Here is a 19,633-nt window from a genome sequence, read left to right on the forward strand (position 1 = left end):
TTAAAGTCAACTAAGTCACATGGGCTACTTAAAACCATATACACAATTTTTGTATCAACTTTGTCTCTTATAACACACAAAACTATACATTTAAAACCCACCAGTGATCATACACAATATAGGAGCTCTGATGTTTGGTTTCACTGATTCCTTCGACTTCCAAGGTAATTTTGGATTTTAGCAAGTAGAAACTGGTGATTGATTATTACTGAGAATTCAGGTATACTAAAAGAAATGATGCGGATGTTTAGCTATTACCTCTGTCAATTTCAAATTATGTTTGCCTATTATTACATATATATTTTGTCATGATTTTTCCTTCTAATTCATAAAATCAAAAAACCTAACTTTACTTAAAAAAATATTAACTACCCCTGTCTTAATTCTTTTATTTCTCCTAATTATTTTGTTCTCACATTTTCTTTTTTCTTAATCAGTAATGAATGCAATGTTTCTGGTCGGATTCTTTGAAGAATATTATACAAACACACACTTGTCTTCAAATTTTTGCTTTTAAGATAAAGGTCATACAATTTAAAAGAGGGTGCAATTTTTACTTTTCTCCCCAAAATGGTTTCTTTGGTAGAATCAGTCACGTGCCTGATTATTGAGTGGGAAATAAAAATCTTCCCATGCCTTTGATCTAGCCTTGCAACTACTATTTCTGTCATGGATGTGTGGCTTTATGTTTAAGAGACTTGACTATGTGCTCCAATTCCTTCAGTGTCCCTAGTTTGAGTGCTTGCTACTTCATGGGCTAAAATTCTGGAACATTCCTTCGTAACTACTTGAAATCTAATATCACTTTGATCTAAATTTCCACTGTTGGTTCCTTTAATGGATCAATTAAATATCCATGAAGAGAAATACAAAGAAGTTACCACCCCTTTATTATTGACCTGGCCCACTTATAATTAAGCAGAATAACATTCAAAGTTCATTTTGATTGAAAACTCTGAGAACATAGAAGCCGTATTTTCTCAGAGCCATGATCAGGGTCAAGAAGAAAATCAAGATCTTAAGAGGTTTTTCCTAGATTGTGTTAAGAGATTAATGTAGCTTAATCACATTCAATTTACTTTCTAGGTTAACTAAGTAGTATTAAAAGAAGATAATTTTTCTTTGAAACTTACAAGTACAATCTGCATATATATGATTTTGACAATAATTTAATATGTTAACGTCAACGCACAACTATGTTCTAATGTCATTATTTTAAATGTAAAGAAACGGATCCTTACAACACCAAAATAACCCATGGGCTATGAGGTTGGTTTTTACTTTTTCCTTTCTTTTTGTTTAAACAAATGTGCACCACGATGGTTCAACAAGTAAGGCAGATGCCATGAATATGAAAGCTGAAGATTGCAATATATCACATCAAGAACCCAGGGGAGGTGAATCAGACAGAAGTGGTAATCATTCTAATTAAACAATCAGGTAACACCATGACAAGTTGGTTTGCAGCATCAAAACTGTCCATTTAAGTGTCTTTTTTCTTAATGATCAGAGGTCCCACGTTGTCTCCAGTCTCTTCGTTGTGTTTTGTGTGAGATCCATCACAGAATGGGAACTAGGAAGAGAAAGAGAGAATGTGAAATGTGTAATTGCAAAACCAGTATTACATAATTAATTCACATATATAACATGAGAACTCAATAAAAAGATTTTTCTTGGCTACCTTATATAGGTTTTCTTAAAGAGCACATGTAAAGTATACATACTAAGTAGGAGGAAGAAATCGACTTGTGTACAATACACAGATCATTAAATGCATTTCCATTTGTGACATTTGATTATGGATGTTAAAAACCCTTTCCATGTTTATGTACTAGTTACATTTCTTTTCTAGTGAGCTATGTCCATTGTCTATTTATAAGAGCCCAAGTTCATTCGTTTAAAACCAGTTTGTACATTATCCCTTTGTTGATCATCTTTGTAGCAATTTTTCCTCCAATCTTTTCTTTTGCTTATTTGTTCACATCCTTAATTTCTCCACTTTTATACAAATATGCTAATATTTCCCTTTTTAACATCCACCATGGAGACTTCTTTCTCCTGGAGATGTGATAAATTTCCATTCCTTTTCATGACTTTACATTTTAGAAATAACTGATATTTTGGTGTCCATTGGGTAGGAAAGAGACAAAACTAAATTTGTAACAGTATTTCCCAAAGTGCTCCAAAGAAGTTAAGTCCTACAAGATGTTCCAATTTGATTTCATTCTGTATTTAGAAAACATATATGGGGCCGGCCCCATGGCATAGCGGTTAAGTGCATGCGCTCTGCTGCTGGCAGCCCAGGTTCGGATCCTGGGCGCGCACCAATGCACCGCTTGTCAGGCCATGCTGAAGTGGCACCCCACATAAAGTAGAGGAAGATGGGCATGGATGTTAGCTCAGGGCTGACCTTCCTCACAAACAAACAAACAAAAACATATATAGCTTTCCTGATTCACAACATACATTATTATTTTAAAGAGGTCCTGCTATAAAAAACTACAATTTTAACCCAAAATGTCTCAAGCTGACTGCACTATAGACACTTAACTTTGATATCCATTATCATGGTGTTCTATACAGCACACTTTGCAAAATGCTGTTCTAAGATCCTGTTGCTTCATTATTATTAGAGGCAGTTGCTTCCCAAATTGTTATACCTTTATTCATAATTTTATCAAAATAAATTCTACATATAAAAATACCTATTTAAAGGTTCTATATTATCATATTTATCAGCCTACTGGAATAATGACTGTGTTTAAAATATGCTTCAATATTTGGTAGGGCTAGTTTTCATTCACATTATTCTTTTATTAAACCTTTCCTATTTATTCTTTACTTAACTTTATTGAACTCTACCTATTCATTCTTCCAGATAAACTTGAGAATATTTTGCCAAGTCCTATTTTACTACTCTTGTAGTTTTCATCCTTAGGTCTCATGCATATTATGGTGAGATTATTTCTGCTTTTTATGTTTTATGGTTATTGCAACTACGTACATTTTCATACCTGACTACTCTTGCTGTTTTTGCAAGTATATCCTTCCTACTGCTAAATGATAAAGAATTCAACATTTTAAGTGTCTCCTCAGGATTTTACACTTAGAAGGTCCAATTATCAGTAAATTATTTTCTTTCCTTCTATATTTATACCTTTTATTTTTATTTCATGTTAAACGATGATAGCTAGCATCTTTGTTTTATTCTTGATATCTGGAATGTACTTACACTCTAGAATCTAGAATTTCATCATTGTTTAATACAAGGTACACTGTTGCATTGAAGGAGTTCTACTTGGAAGAGTAAAGTAACAGGAGTCTTGGCCTAAAGAGTAAAACTGCCTCATTACAGTGAAGGGAATATAATTTTAGATACCTGAAACTAGGTGATGACGGCATATAATCTTAAACTCTGATGTTAAAAGTGTTTATTTGAAGATTAAAATAATATTTGGTTGATGTTAAAGAAATTCAATTTTAATTTTACTATCTGTATATAATTCTGAGAGGCAGTAAATTAGTTAAAAATTACAGAAAAACTTAAGGTACCAGCATATCTTAAATTTCTAGGTATAAATTCTATCTTGGAGCAGATGGTAATATAAATGTCATATATATAAAGCTTACATTATTTCTTTTTTTTAGGTCAATGAGATGTGTTACACAGTAGATTCATATTAAAAAGAAGTCTTTGCAGCAAAACATGAACCCAAGCTTTTAGTTTTTTCTTGGCATGAATGAGGAAAGAGGCCATAAAAAAATCAAACTAAAATGTACCTCACAGCAAAGAACAGCATTTCAAAGTGACGTATGTTTAATAAACAAACAGATGATTTTAACAGTGAGAATAAAAGTTTACATTGTAAAAGACTCCATTTTTACAAATAGCACACACAAAACACGTCACTGTGGTTTTATGCACACAGGTTATAAAATATATTTCTGAAAAATCATATATCTGTAAATTAAAAAGCTTACTCAAATAACTTACTGTAATAGCATGTTTAACTTTTATATAGCATGTTTAACTTTTATATCTTTTTTAATCTCATGTTGAAAATACTAGAAAACTAATATATTTTCTCTAATTATTATGCTCCATATATAGAATCAAGAACAAGAGAGAAATCTATAGAGAAATATACAAAGCAAATCTTATAAAAGATTAAGAAAGTCATACATCTAAAATGAGAATATATTTTTTATAATAATCTTGTTCTGCCTAAAAACTGAAATTTGCCTATTTCACCAAGTTCTTAAAAGTAAACAAGTAAAAAATAAATATTTCTTTAAGAAGTAGTGAGTAGTAAATCCTGGCTATTTGTTAATAAACTTTCATGCTTTTAAAGTGTATAAAGCTTTTATGCCTTTAAAATGTAAACCAGGGGCCAGCCCAGTGGCATAGCAGTTAAGTGCGTGTGCTCTGCTGCGGTGGCCCAGGGTTCGTATCCTGGGCGTGCACCCATGCACCGCTTGTCAAGCCATGCTGTGGCGGCGTCCCATATAAAGTGGAGCAAGATGGGCACGGATGTTAGCCCAGGGCCAGTCTTCCTCAGCTAAAAGAGGAGGATTGGTGACAGATGTTAGCTCAGGGCTGATCTTCCTCATACACACACACACACACACACACACACACACAAAATGTAAACCAGGTATTAAAAATCATTTTGTTCAGACTAACAGATATCTTTTAATAGCACTTACTTTCTATATCACTTAAACCCAGTAATTATTATATTATTTAACTAATTTCAGAATTTTAAATGAAAGAGGGTTAATAAAATTCTCATGTTTTCATTACATTTATTAAGACAAAAACTACTATAATTCTTAGATTATGTTTGAAAGTATATATCCACCGCAATTTTCTTTCTCTTGCATAGAAAGGAGAAAAAATAAAACAAGACACTTGCTGAAAAACATAAATATTGTTATAATATACCATCTGAATTTTAATGCCAAGTAATTACTATTCATTCATTTATACTTCATTAAGAATCATGAAATAACTTCAATAAATATATTCCATTAACATGTTCAATGTATTCTTCAGAAATTGCTAATCTATCTTGAAATAACTCATTTTGACCTTGGTTGAAAAAATGTTTAGTCTTTTCATTAATTTAAAATGAGTAATTCTTAATGAATAAATATAATGAGAATACCTAATCTTCACATGAAGTTTGGGAGATGATTCTGGGGTTCAATAATTAGCTCATAGTTGATTCTAAAATTTATTCTAAGATGCCAGTGTTTGTTTATTAACAAATGCTGGAGAAAGTTTGTGATTTAAATTGGCTGAATTTCCTGTATGTCCAGAAAATATCCCATTACGTTTGTTAACCCAATTAGACAACTACAAATCCCAAATATTTGTAAAACTAGGGAAGAGATCGTGGGGAGAAAAGGTTGGAATAAATGTTTAGGAGAAAAAAAACCACTAGAGATCCCTGTTCTTCATTTGGGAAGCTAGCAATGTTATCTTCATTAAAAAAACACAAGATTTGTTTCCTTTTAATGACCCCACATCTCAAGTTATAATCTTTCTGTTATCACGGTGGTTCAAGATGGAAATAAATAAATGCTCTTCCTTGGCTTGTCTCTTCTACCTGCAACAATTAAAAAAAATTTATCTTCCTTCTCCAAACTTTGTATTTTTAAAGAGAGTTTGGATTATATTTCCCAAGGAAGTTGCCCAGGGTCATTTTGGCTCATTATCATAAACTGCTGTGAGAAACATGCTTGCTTTGGTTGAGAAAGAAAACAAAAGCAACGAGATCTTTGAGACTACCTGATAGAGCAATATGATATTTTATATCATTCTTACATACTTACTTTAATAAAACATAAGATAGTAGATACAACAGGAAAATGTGTGTTGAGAAATTAAGATTTTACAAGACTGTTCTTATGTGGCTTGGGCAAGCAATGTAACCAACATTCAGAATGTTGTTTCTATAAAGAAATGGACTCAGTGCAACCCACTTTCAAACCATTAATGGGTTGGAGATTTTCTGTAACACACACACACATCCCACCCCACAAAAAACAAGCCCACCACCACCACCACAAAACAAACAAAAAAACCCCTCCGATCCTGAGGTTGTAAATGCAAGAAATGATGCTACATAGTATGTTTCAACTGCATTTCATTTCAATTTCTTTGCGCTCCTGATGTTAACCTGCAAGCTTTCCTCTATTTTGTGTTGATTTCTTAGTCTGCATTCTTTTGCTGTCCTTGCTCAAACTCACTCTTGTCTCACAGATGGCCACCATACAACTCAGCAAATGATGTAACCAACCTGGGGCGGCGGGTGGCGGTGGGGGCGGGGGGGGGGTTGCGGTGGATGGGGATCTAGCAAAACTACGTTAGCACACTCTTCCCTCTTACATCAACATTCTCTCATCTTGTTTCGAAAGTAAGACTATTTTTAAGGCTGAGTTTCACATCTGTGCTCTTACTCTCATTTCCTTCCACCCTCTTTCAAGACACCTCTGTCTCAAATAGTATCTTTCCCTGTAGTCGCCTTAGTCATTTCCTCTCTTTTGGCTCCTTTCCTTCTCATTTCACATATTGATAGCCCTTCTGTGAAATACTATGAGATAGGCCAGTTTCTGAAACAGCAGAGGGCATACAGATCCTGGGGGGAAGAGAGGAGTAACGAGGTTCTGCATATTACTAAGAGACCTGATTCATTAGGTCTGGGAAAACTGCTCAAAATGTTAGACACACAACATAGGTTACTGGTGATTGTACCTTAAGAATGAAATAAGATTGAATTAAAATTTATACCACATATAACTTTTTTTGAGAGAGGTAAAAAGCCATTTAAATTTTGTTATATTATAAACACAACTGGTTTGTATGAGGGAAAAAACTGCTGAATATAATAAACTCAATACAGCCATCTAATCAAAGGTATTAATCACAAGTCTTCTGTGAATTGGCATGTAAGTGTGTGACTTGGCACCTGTATGATAACCTTAGAAACCTCAGGAATGTGGGGAGTTTCCACAGATGTCTAAAGAATAAGAACATCTATTAACTTGAATAATATTCAAAATGAACTCTTAATTGATTCACGTGGGAATAAAAAGAGCCCAAGATTCAGTGAAAATTCAGAACTGAAAAATCCTAGGTGCAAAGAGGACCACTAATGGCATAAAACACAAGCCAAAAAAAAAAAAAAGACACTGAAAATAAAATGACTGGTCTGGCATCCTATTACCTATGGGAAACGACAATCCCTAGTTTAACCATCTGGAAACTCTAAGTGGTATGATGAAAGAATAATTCTGGAATGTTCTGTTGAACTATAAAGTCTAATAAACATTTAAACCACTAGCTTGTGTCCATTTGTGATCCTTCCTGAAATACTTGAGATTGGTCCATGAAAGTCCATATTTGCTTTAGTGACCCTTTACCCTCTGGGAAAACCCAACCAAAGCAAACACCCTTTATCTGACCTCAAAGCTAAGCTTTACAGTTCACTCTAGCAGTTATTTCTTTTTCTTTTCATTCATTATCACATTTACTGAAATTCTGACATATACTCAGACTTCTACCATTTATTAGTAATTCACACTTTAACCCACTTGGACACAGCTTCTATTCTAATCATTCAGCTGAAATGACACCAAGGGTCAACTGCCTAATTGTTTAATCCAACAGTCTTACTCTAATAGTCTATTCACCTGGTTGTCTTTGCACAAGCTGATGCTCACAAAGAAATCTTTGAAACTTTTTCCCTTTTCCATTGTGAAGCCATGATGTTCTTAGTTTTCTTCTAACTCTGGCCAATTTCATCTCCTTTTTTGGCTCTTACTCCTCTTTCCAAAATGCAGGAAATTCTCGAAGATTTCCTACTTAGCCCTTGATTTTTATCTGTATCCAGGATCTGCTGCATTCCTACACTTGACTCATCAGTTTTGCTGATCTCTATCTCTAACCCTGATGTCTCAGCATTAGTCCCACATTTCAGATGGTCTGCTGGACATTCCCATTCAAATGTCACCTCAAACTCATTCTTTGAAACTGAACTCCTTATCACTGTCCTAGAAAAATAACTTTTCACCCTGAATCCCTTATTTCTGTTAATGGCACTCCTTTTAGATACTTCTGTGAACTTTAACTTTCCACACAAAGCAGTCATTGCATTTGGCTGATCCTTCCCTCAAAATGTGTCACGTATCTGTTCATTTTTTTCCATTCCCAAAGCCAGCACTCTGGTATAAGTATCATAACTTTATGTCTGAAATCCCTGACAAGGAACTCCCCCACGTCTGGAGGCACTCCTCCACATCACACTGGCACTCAACACTCCTCAATACGGACTTGTTCCTGGGGGAAGAGGGGTGCAAGGACCAGACTAGATTCTTCATTAATCTCATTTGTGCTCATATGAGTACTTTCTAGCAGATCTATAGAATATTATTGAGGATTATTTTCTAGCAATCCCACTAGTACTTATGAACAATCCCACACTGCAAATGAACGGTGTTCTTCTTAAGGTACAACTTGTTGCAATGAGACTATTATATTTTGGGTTCATATTCCATATGTTCATCAAGTAGTTTTCAGACATGATGATATAATCTAAGCACTATATCACTGGATTATACAACATCAATTGTATTGAGAGGAGGGGGTTAGTGGAATACGTTTTCTAGTACCTAGTATGTGACTTCTTCCTTATTTGTGATGTGTGATTTGTGGTAATGGCTTTCCACTGTGGGAAGAGGTCCCTGACATAATGTGCTTTCAGAAATAGGTACATCATTTTTATTGTCTATTTTCTTCGGCCTTATAGTGTCATCTTTAGTGAAATCCATTTTATTTAATGCTAATAGTGGCAGTACATACAGTATTGTCACCATATTTCTCAGACTACACCAGAAATGCTGAAGTCAGTCAATGTATGAAGCTTTTCAAGATGACCTTGGGAGAGCAATTACCATCTTTAGATCACTAGCTGTCATCACTGTCTAAAAGCTGCCTAAAAGCTGCAAGTATCACAGATGACACTTCCAAATGGAACTTGATGAAATGTAATTCTCACAAAAGAAAATGAGATTTACAAAAATCCTATGTTAGATATTTAACTATAGGAGCTGCAGCTTAAAGAAAGCTTAGGATACAGGGTGAATGTATTTATTGGATAAGGAATTTTTATGGTCAATTTTCCAAAAGTTTCTCTTAAAATTTCTAAAACTTGTCCTAGAATCCAGGAACTTGAAAGCTCAAGAAAAGAACTGACCTCTTCTGTTTCTCTTTGTGTTTAGGCTGCAACCTCCCTTTCCCGGGACAGTGAAGGCTAAGATCCATTTGGGGAGGAAATTCTAAGAGTAAATAAAGGGACTCTTCTCTCTCCTTTGGCCAAGAATACGGTTACATTCATCTGAACTCAATGAGGGTATGATGTAATTTTACTTTGCATAGTGGTTATACATTTTAGTAAATATATTCCTGAAGAGTACACGGAAACACAGAAGAACAGGATCCATTAAAAAAAGAAAGGAAAGAAAAAGGGATATCTTAATATCTGATGATATAAATTTGATAGAATAGTTTTAAAAGAAATGTTACTTTAAAGATGGCACTATATAAAGGACTTGTTTTCCTCACCTTTTTGGACCTCCAACAACGGCAGTACACGGCTTTATCTCCCAAATCCTCCATGTCAAAAGCATGTACTACCTTGGGGTTGTCTTTCTGGATGTGCGGGTTTACCATAGATTTGTTGCGATGATCTTTAGCATAAAATCTTTTGTAAGCTAGATAACCAATTGCAGCTGTCCCAGCAGCAAAGGTAACTGCTGCGATCCATTCAACTAGAGCAGGGAAGGAAAACAGGAATAATGATCAAAACCAAAACATACGCTAAGAATCTAACATGAATGTTCAGGAAATCCAGTTTTTGAGTATTGAGCATCCCAATAGTCAAAGGTTTTTAAGGTTAACAAAATGGTCAGAACACACTGGTATAATAGTCCCTTGTTAAGAGTTTCCCAGCCCTTACTGAGGCAACTGTGTATTTTCTATTGAGTGATGATAGCTAAATTAAGATAGATGGGGGAAACTTAGCAATTATTTTACAGATGGAGAAGGAAAAACAAGGCTTAATAATCTTTTTAAAGTGTTCATAAATAGATTTAAAATAACATGTGAGCCAGCAGATATCTATTGCTTAAAAAAAAAAACCTGATACTTAAAAAAATTCAGAGTACAAACAAGACCCTCCCCCCCAAAAATCAGGAAGTGATTATGTTAACAAAATGACTGATTAGAGTTCATTTAAATAGTAGATCCTTACTGATTTTAAAACACATTATCACAAAAACAATTGGTATCTGAAGAAAAAAACAAAAAAGGACAAATAAACAAAACCACTCTTACTATTAAACATTCAAAGGAATATATCCAGCAGGATTCTGGGCTTCAAAGTCACTCTTTTTTTTTTTAAATTTCAAAGTGCTTTCTCATTAAAATAAAAATCAGAATGTACTAATTTCATATTTCATAAAAACATGGTTAATATAATTACAGTTATATCCTCATTTAACAAATTCTTAATTTCCATTTCTATCAGTGGATGATTATCTGAATTCCCTACAAACTTCATTTTAAATTTAATGACATTTTTCTACTCAATTATTTACTTGACTAGCAGGCCATCTATTCTTTTCAACGTAGCTTTTCAAGGAGCCCTTAGGAACCCAAGCACTTAACAACTACCCCAGTTCCAGGGAATGTTGGAGAGAAGAAAGTTCTGCATAGTCTGGTTAGCCTCAGCCTCAGAGGAGAGTTGTCTATTCCCAGCATGGAGTGGACTGCAGGAAGAAGTTGAACAGGGGTCAGGATAAACACACTGGACTGCTTCCCAGCACTTCCTGAGTCAGATCTTCATAGTGTTTGAAATAAGTTCCCAGACTATCAAATAAAGCCCTAGAGAGATAAGTACAAAAACACATTCCAAGGCCAAATAAAAACATACAATGAATTAACCGTATGGCTTATTTACACTATTCAATCAAATTTCTTATTGCACTAACGTGAGTAATTACTGTACCTAATAGTGCCTTACATAAAATTGGAGCTCATTCTTACAAAACTCTAAAGGAAAGGAACAACCATTCTCACACTTAGTTCCTTTTATCTTGGTCTTCTCTTCTGGCTTATTCAATAATTTAGTTTTTATCAAATGTTTCTAATCAGCACGTTCCTTCGATTCTATTTTTGACCACCATATTTTTCTCTACAAAGTAATTTAGTTTGTTTTCCTTCCCACAACATTTCCATTCCTCCTTGCTATAATACCCTCAGACAAACAGTAACGTTATGTCCCTTCCCAGGTGCTGCATGACTGAGAAAACAATAAGTCATTTGACAGCTTCAAACCTTTGGCCTCATTGGAAGGATGTTTTTTAACTACACATTTTGTGTAGATTTCTCTTGAACCTTAGTGCTGCTTCATGGTATTACCCTAAGGCAATTCCAAGCAGGGCTGGAACTTTGCTCTGATTTCTAGCTTGATTCATGATCTTCCCTTTTGATGCATTATTTTCCATGGAACTCCCTTGAGAAAATATTCCCTATGTCAGGCGCTACAGCAATCCACTTCTTAGCTAATGGAAAGCCACTCTGAATAGCTAATGTACCTATCATGAAATGGGCTAAAATATTGCTTTGCATAGCATATGTTCAATTATGTTTGCTGAATGTTATCTTTAGTACAAACTTAAAAGGGGGAAATATCCCGAAAGACTTAAATAACACAACTCCCTAAATGCTACTGATCTTAGTTACACCTAATTTTTAGGTGAATTATGAAGTCATCTCCAACAGATTTGTTTTAAAGGTGCCCACATATTACAAAAAGGCCCGAGATCCAAAGAACAACTACAGTTTGCTAGTATTAATTAGTCTCACCGTATTCTCTTTTTAGAGAATCCTACAGGAATTTCTACCTGAAATTCATGACAGACCAAAAGAATCTTTCTTAGCCATTAAAACATTCTTCTATTCTCTTTTCTCATACTACTAACAGAATCCATACAGTGACACTTATTTTTTCAAACCTTTACCTCCCCTGGAGTTTTTGATGGTGGAAGAAATGACAAAATAACTGACATGGAAAAGAGGCAACAGCAAATGAAAGAAACAGGAATTGACTCTAAATACTACCCAAGAGTGGCTGCCCCATGGGGAATCAAAACATGCACTCTGTGACCCTACCTCATAACAATGATCACTTATGACCCTATACAACTGTCACAGTACCATATGTGTGCTAGGAAAATGGCTTTGTATTTGCTCTAATGAGTTTTTTGGAATCAAAGAGCTAGATTAGATCTTAAGAATTCCCATCTCTTTTTATTCCCCTTCCCAAACTCTAATTTTCTAATCTCATTTGAGACAGATGTAAAAGTTCCCAGAATAAGAAAAATGTTGCTGTTTTATCATTTCATTTCTGCAGCCTGAATCAGTCTTTTCTGGCAAAAAGCTGTGGATGCCACTGGCAAGTCTAGGGAAAAGAAGGAAAAGGAAAGTATACGGAGATAGACAAGCATGGTGATGGATTCAAGAGGCAACAATTAGAATAGAGAAAGAATTGAAAACCCGAGACAATAAACAAACAAACAAAAAAACAATAAAACCCAAGTAACATTTAGTCCCTGTGTATACGCCTATTAAGAACAGACACAATCTCAGAGGCAACAAGGACTTGACCAAGACCCAAGTTTCAGCTGGCACCTTTTAGACCCTCTTTTAGAACTGGGGTCCAGAAAAATCCTGAGCGTTATTCCTGCCTCTTCTGGATCATCCTCACTTCCCTTTTCTACAGACATCTCCCAAGGTATAGTATTCCTACTTTCTACCTACACAAATACTATGAATAAGCCAATATAAAGAACAAAATACAGAAAACATATCTCTAAAATATCCCTCCCTTTCTTACTCTTCCCGTGGCCCACTATTGTACAATCTTGGTTCTCTTTTTTAGAATTATTTGGAGATCAAGAAAACATGAACTTGTTCCCAAAGCCCTTGTTTATAAACCCATTCCTCGGCTTTTCTCTACGGTGGGGATTATTTTCCTTTAACTTAGACACAAATCTCACCCTACTTCTTTTCCTTTAGCCCCTTTTCTGCTCCAAACTGTCCTCTCCTGCCTAGTATCAACTGCCACAGAATCAGAATGTTGATCTCAGGAGAGGGGGAGGGGAGCTGTGTTTAAATCTTTCCTCCCTTAGGTCTCCCCCAGATTGGTGGGCTGTGCTTGGTAAGGTTCTCCTCTTGAGGCCTGGTGTAAAGGTGGTGTTCAATGTTAGTTAAGCAAAAAGAAATAACAGATTACTAATTTAAATTTGCAACTCCATCTGTCCATCCTACCATCACATTGCTCTTACACCAAATGACTTATCTTTGGCCTGGTCTTAATCTATTGTATTAAAGCGTGGAATTTAAATACTTCCTGAGATTAAAAATAAAACTTTTATTATAGAACATTTCAGAGAAACACAAGGAATAGTATAACGAATTTCCATTTACCCTCATCCAGCTCCAACAAATATCAATTTACTGCCAATCTTGTTTCATCTATAGCCACCAACCACCCCAATTATTTATTGTTGATAACCAAAGGTACTACCTCCTTTATTCTCAGTATGATCTGCACATTCCTTCTCAGACAAGAACCAAACGCTTAAATAGAAAAATTTAAAACTATACAATAAATGAATATATTCTCATTAAAAAATAAAGTTATTTTAAATGACTCAATGAATTTATTGAACCCAAACAATATTTTCATATGTTGAGGTTAAACTATAAAATTATGAATTAGTTTCAATAAAATAGATAAGGATATAAAAGTCAGAGAATAAGAACTTATGAAATTTAGTTTTGGTTACATGCGTTGTAGTGTTCAGGGTTCAGAGTGAATAATCAAGTGCAAGGTTGATAGACAAACATCTATTTTGTAACTTGAGGGTAAAGCAAAGTATGAAAAAAAGTGATTTGAGGGGACGGCAGGTTAAGGAAGGCCTTTTAAAATATTTGCTTTAGCTGGCTTTTTTTTAAACATCAAGGTGAATTATGAGTGACTTTGGTCTAAAGAGAAGAAAACCCTGTGAGTAAGAGGCCTGAAGACTCATTAGTGAGGCAAGAGTTTAAAGCAGCAAGAGAAGATGGCATCTGGAGGACACGGAGAGAGAATGGCCTCAGTTAATCTCTTCCTTCCAAATAGAGGGGATAGGATTGAGGATGAGAGCAGTTTCAATGCTCTCATTGAACATTCAATGAGTTTTGGAGGTTATTAAGGAGCGAGATGTCCAGTAAACCTCCTAAAGGTCATCTATTGTGTATGAGAAAGAGTCATTAGAGACTGGGGACTCTGCAGTAATGAAAGCCACTTAATGTTAGAAACTATAATAAACTAATATTTGGCATCAAATAAAAAATAAGTTTGGTATGTCAATTATACCTCAATAAGGAAAAAAAAAATAAGTTTGATGTCATCAACCAAACAGGTATCAAGAGCCATTTCAGGGACTGGGATCTTTGGATTTCAGTTCCAATCACTCATCCTCATCGCCTCTCCCAGATTCATGTCTTGGCCTGATTCCCATTAATTTTATTTATAACCCACCCATTATTTTTCCACTGAATATAAACAAGAATTCTGCATGCATACACATACCTTTTTATTTTTTATTTAACATATACTTACATAGTGCTTATCATTGTCAAATACCATTCTAAGCCCTTTAAAACTATTAACTTATTTAATTGAGAAGAGAGATGGCCATGTTCCCCCAAATCATAAGATCTAAATTGATTTTCAATCTATAGGAATTAATAGGTTTGGTTTAAAAGTTGGGAGTAGAACAATTTCAGAGCTAAACATTATAAGGTGGATTCCCAAGACATTCTCTGTACCTGCCTTGCCACACCACTATATTTGAGGAAGAAGGTACTGGTTGAAGAGATTTACAAAGGCTTTGGGCCTCTCTCCAAAGGCCTCACAACAACTTTTATGCTTTTAGGTGAAAAAAAAAGTAGTTACTTCTCATAACAAAGTTGAGTACTTCAAGTTTAAGCTAATAATCCGCGTCTCCAAGCAATTTTCTATCCTTAGAAAATGGCAAACTAATGGGAAAGTCACCTTTGGATTCCCCTATGGTTAGATTAAAAAAACAACAAACTTGTCTTGATTGCAAGATTAGCCTGCAGATAGTGTTAAAAAGTCATAGGATTCACCTATGGTTCGATTAAAAAAACAACAAACTTGTGATTGCAAGATTAGCCTGCAGATAGTGTTAAGAAGTCCTAGGATTCACCTATATCACATTTCAATAGGATATAACCTAAAGAGAGCCTAGTGCCCATTTACACAAAATGACTCCACATTTACACAAAATGACTCCACATTTTAAAAATACATTTTGGAATCTTTTGGCCCATATCACACAAGTGCAAAGTGTTTTCCTATGAAATTATCAGTGGCTCAAGTCACATGAACATCTTATTTTACACAATAGTCTTATTCTTGAGAAAATAAAGGTTTGGGCTTTTTTAAAAAACAACACAAACAAAAATCACTCCCTATTTTAAATGCACCAAGTTCCTTCTATCTAAAGGAGCCCCAAGATGAGTATCCTTTGAAACAATTTTTGCAAATAATCACCTCCTATATACCTCATTCATAACTTAAAAATGTCATGGGTTATCACCCTCACTCTGCCAGGTAACTTTTGACAACAGAAGTGGAATTCTCCAATTTACAGAATCTATTACAAAATTAGGGCTGAAGTTAGTAGGGACCTTTTACAGAACCTGACACTCTAGATGCTCAATATTTACTAAATGAACCGATGGGGCTATTTTAGACTAACTTCTAAACAATCTCTTTACCCTTACTTAACTACTGTTACAGGTAATCACACCTTGAGGTGTGGCGTTTTACACCTGAGCGGAGATCACATGTATCACGTAGTCGGTGCACAGTTATATATTAACAATTATACCACCACCAAGAATTGTTATGTGAAGCTCCACGTTAACCGACTTCTGGCAAGTCGCTTAATTTTAACTGGACCTTCTGTGAAGTAATGTTTCTAAACGCTAGGTACTAGCACAAGAAACAAGGCTGAGAAAACTGAAGGCTCAACGAGCTCGGTTTTCAATCCTCTCTTCCGGACTACTGCCACCGAGCGCCAGATGCCAGAGACATAATAAAAAACTGGGAAAACTGAAGATTTCGGATTGGGTATCTTCCCTTTAAAATAAATGTGCAAAACTAAGATGTGATTAGTCATGCATCGCTTCAGGGGTGCAGGAAATCGACGTTCTGACTCCGCGGTGATTTAAACGTGAGAAGGGGGAAGAGGTGTTTTTTCTTTTTTTCCCCCCACCTTTCCTTTTTTCCAGGCCCTGTGACTTAAGAACACAGAGGCATCTCAGGGGAGAACAAGAAAAGCTACCACCGAGATCATCACGTTTTAGGGTTTGGCTAGTTACGGGAAAGGTGGTTCAGACCTGAGTAGATGCTTGCATGGCCCCCACACCACTTATGCCCGAGGATATCACCAATCCATACCCTGACCTCGCCCCCATTCCCCAGCCGGGCCAAGGAGCCCTCACGCCGGCGGAGCGCTTGCCCTTCTGCATCTCAAGGTTACAGGACCGGCGGGCGCGCAGGGCAGCAGTAACAGCCCACAGAGGAGCTGACGAAGCTGCCACCGGTGCGCAGGGCGCCACCCGCTCCCAAGCCCCACTTCACCTCGTACGCTGGAAGTCAGAGTCATGGCGCTGTCGCTTGCAAGGCGTGTGCACAGGACACAGAGCACAAACAGGCTCGCGCGGACAGCAGCAGTCAAGGTGCGACAGGCGGCCTAAGGGCACCTACTCCAGGCTGCTACGGCGCAGGCGCCAAGAGGGGCCGTAAGCACGTGTGTATTATTCGCCCCAGCTGATGCTGAGCATGCGCGGAGCTGCCTCCCGGGCCTTAGGAAACTCTTGAGTCCGGATTTTGACAGCCGCAGGAGCGGGGGAGGAGGAAGAGACCTAGAGAGGGGGCAACTGAGTTTGCGCAATCCTGAGGGGCGGGATCCTAGTGTACAGAGGCAGGGCCTTGGAAATAGGGAGTCCAGGCCAGATTTTACGTCTCTTCCAGGTGTGCGGGTTTCTCCGGCCAGAGGGCCGGTGTTGGGACTTGCCGTAATCAGATATCTAAGATTTTTACCCCGAATTTTCTTGCTCAGTCCAGTACCTGCAGGCCGGGTCCAGTTTTCATATAAAATGCCAGTGGCAGACACATGAATCAATTGCGGAGTCTCATTCCAGAACCTCCCCTCGCTGCCAATGTGCATCCCTTTCTTCTGCCTTTGACCTAATTAGTTAGTTATTGAGGACCTTGGAACCTGCGCTAAGGGTCGCGTGGGGGAGAGAAAAAAACGGCTCATTTCTTCAAAAAAATGTGCTAACTTGAAAGAATAAAGCTTATTCTCTATTTTCTACAGTTTGAAATTAGTGTCGGTTCCAAAATTTTTTACAAAAGCGGTTTAGCGGCACCAATTTGGGGAGGCGGGCAGGATTAACTTGAAGGGTGTTTTGAAGGTGGATCTTCTAATAAGCTGCTTATTTTTACTCCTATTGTTTCTCTGCGGGGGGGGAGTTGGAGGGAGTTGATTGCAGTTAAAGGGTGGCCTCCCAAAGCCACCCTTGGCACAGCTACTGCCTCCCAACTGTTCTAACAAGTAACTGGCGGCTCTTCACAACTGGAAGCCCCTGGCGTCTTTGAGCCGGACCCCGGGAAGCGCTGAAGCACGCACTGAATGAATGAAGGCACAACAACCCCGGTGGCACCGTAACAGCAGCCTGGGGGTGGGGCGAGAAGGACTGCAAGTGCGTTCACCCACTCCAGGTCGCCTTCAGCCCGCCGCGCGCCCGCGGGGTTGCGGGGGTCCCGTCGGGCGGCCTCTGAGCATGCTCAGTAGCGGCGGCGGCCGCGGGTCGCGCGGTCGGAAGCTCGCGGCGGCGGCGGCCGTGCAGGCGGTGCTGACGCGCGCGCGGCAGCTGAGGCGACTGGAGGACGGCGGGAGGGGGCGGGGGCGCGGGAGGTGGGGCCGCCGTCGCCGTCAGGGCCCCGGGGAGTGCTGGGCGCCGCTGCCGCGGCTCCTTCGCTCGGTTCCGTCTCCAGGGCTGCGCCGTGCCGGCGGCCGCGGCAGCAGAGCAGCGGGAGCCGGGAGCCGCGCTCTGCCGAGAGTTGGGCTGGCGAGCGCCCGCACCTCCGCGGCGTCATGGGCCCCCTCCCCGGGCCTCAGCGGGCACCAGCCGCGGGAACCCCCGGGCCTCCTCGCGGCCGAGACTGAGCGACCCCCGAGTTCTCCGGCGCCCCCTCCCTCCGTCCTATTTTTGTCCTGCTCTCGCCGCCGCTACCGCTTGAGCTCTCAGTTATGGCAACGGAGCCACCATCCCCCCTCCGGCTCGAGGCGCCCGTCCCCCCAGAAAAGCGGAGCTCACCGGTGAGCGAGGCCGCCCCCGAGGGCACCCCGAAACCGGCGGGCGGCAGGCTCCGCTTCCTCAACGGCTGCGTGCCCCTCTCGCATCAGGTGGCCGGACACATGTACGGGAAGGACAAAGTGGGTAAGTGGCGGTGGCGCGGGGCTCGCCGCTCCCCTTCCGCCTCCGTGAGCCCCCAGCCGGCCGAGGCAGCCTGGACGCTCCTCCGGTTCTGCACGCCTCACCCCGGCCTATTCCGCCCTCCCCCAGAGCCTCGCGACCCGTGCAGCAGGGGCTCGAAAAGTGGGGCGATTCCTAGGATGTGGGGCGTCAGGCTTGCAGCAGGAGGTGGCGGGGAGGGGAGTGCCTGGTCTCCCCAGGGAGGATGGGTGTCAATTGGAGACGGCGTTGTTAGTGAAAATAAGGAACTTCAATTGCACTGGACGGGGAAGTAAATTCTCCCCTGAGCACAGAGTCTGTTTATTATAGGCGGGCAGCTATTGCAAAAGAAAAGGAATGAAATGCAGATGATGCGAATCTGGTGCTTCTTTTCTGGGTGCAGCTGCATAGCTGGAGGGGAAGGAAGAACATAGGGCTTTTTCTTTCTTTCTTTCTTTTTTGGAAAGCTTGTCTAGGTTTATCCGAGCTCTCTCTCCCTGCCCCCTTGAGAGGTTTTTCTGATATCTCCTGGATTTCTCTGGGAGGTATGCTTCCAGTAGAGCACAAACTCGGATCATGGTAGGAAATACACACGGCTGTTGTGCTAGAATGGTACACAGATGAGACATTTCAGTTGTTCGTGATCATCTTCATCAGACTTGTATCATGCCCTGTGTAATACATTTTGTGAGCTCGCAACGTTTAAAGCACAAGACAGGGCCTATCTCAGTTTATTCTCTTGGTGATGAAGTTAAGTTTAGGAACTGTAATTCACCTAGCTTACTCACACTGGATCCCTGGGCCATGATTATTTGGGGAATCTGATGGATGAGTATGTGAGAAATGGGGATGTTAGACCTGGAAACCACTAGAGACAATTTAGTTTATGCTGGTAAAATAATGCTGACATTTTTAGACGAGATAACTGAGGCCAAGCCTGGTTAAGTGACAAGCCTGAAGTCACAC

At 38.9% G+C, this 19,633-nt stretch overlaps 2 protein-coding genes across 3 annotated transcripts in view; one reads left to right on the forward strand and one right to left on the reverse strand.

Annotated features, from left to right (window-relative positions):
- Positions 1–867: 867 nt before the first annotated feature.
- CISD1 (CDGSH iron sulfur domain 1) lies at positions 868–16,908 on the reverse strand. Its single transcript, XM_058543420.1, has 3 exons — positions 16,788–16,908; positions 9,629–9,834; positions 868–1,573 (listed from the first exon to the last, which is right to left on the reverse strand). The coding sequence occupies exons 1-3, from the start codon at positions 16,810–16,812 to the stop codon at positions 1,484–1,486; spliced, it is 321 nt and encodes a 106-aa protein (XP_058399403.1). The 5' UTR covers positions 16,813–16,908; the 3' UTR covers positions 868–1,483.
- Positions 16,909–18,165: 1,257 nt separating this feature from the next.
- Positions 18,166–19,633, forward strand: part of IPMK (inositol polyphosphate multikinase) — a 46,340-nt gene continuing 44,872 nt past the window's right edge. For both annotated transcript variants that reach the window (XM_058543414.1, XM_058543415.1), the window contains exon 1: positions 18,166–18,652. In XM_058543414.1, the coding sequence (XP_058399397.1) occupies positions 18,463–18,652 (190 nt within the window). In that variant the 5' untranslated portion in view covers positions 18,166–18,462. The remainder of the gene's footprint in view (positions 18,653–19,633) is intronic.

The sequence above is a fragment of the Diceros bicornis genome, chromosome 6 (assembly GCF_020826845.1).
Source record: "Diceros bicornis minor isolate mBicDic1 chromosome 6, mDicBic1.mat.cur, whole genome shotgun sequence".
Classification (NCBI taxonomy): domain Eukaryota; kingdom Metazoa; phylum Chordata; class Mammalia; order Perissodactyla; family Rhinocerotidae; genus Diceros; species Diceros bicornis.

What these genes read in the sequence shown, in the direction of transcription:
- CISD1 (XM_058543420.1), bottom strand. Translation starts at nt 16,812, where the DNA reads ATGACTCTGACTTCCAGCGTACGAG. An exon ending in TCTGACTTCCAGCGTACGAG is followed by an intron (nt 9,835 to 16,787) that starts GTGAAGTGGGGC and finishes TCCCTGCTCTAG; the next exon opens with TTGAATGGATCGCAGCAGTT. An exon ending in GTTGTTGGAGGTCCAAAAAG is followed by an intron (nt 1,574 to 9,628) that starts GTGAGGAAAACA and finishes TTCTCTTCCTAG; the next exon opens with TTCCCATTCTGTGATGGATC.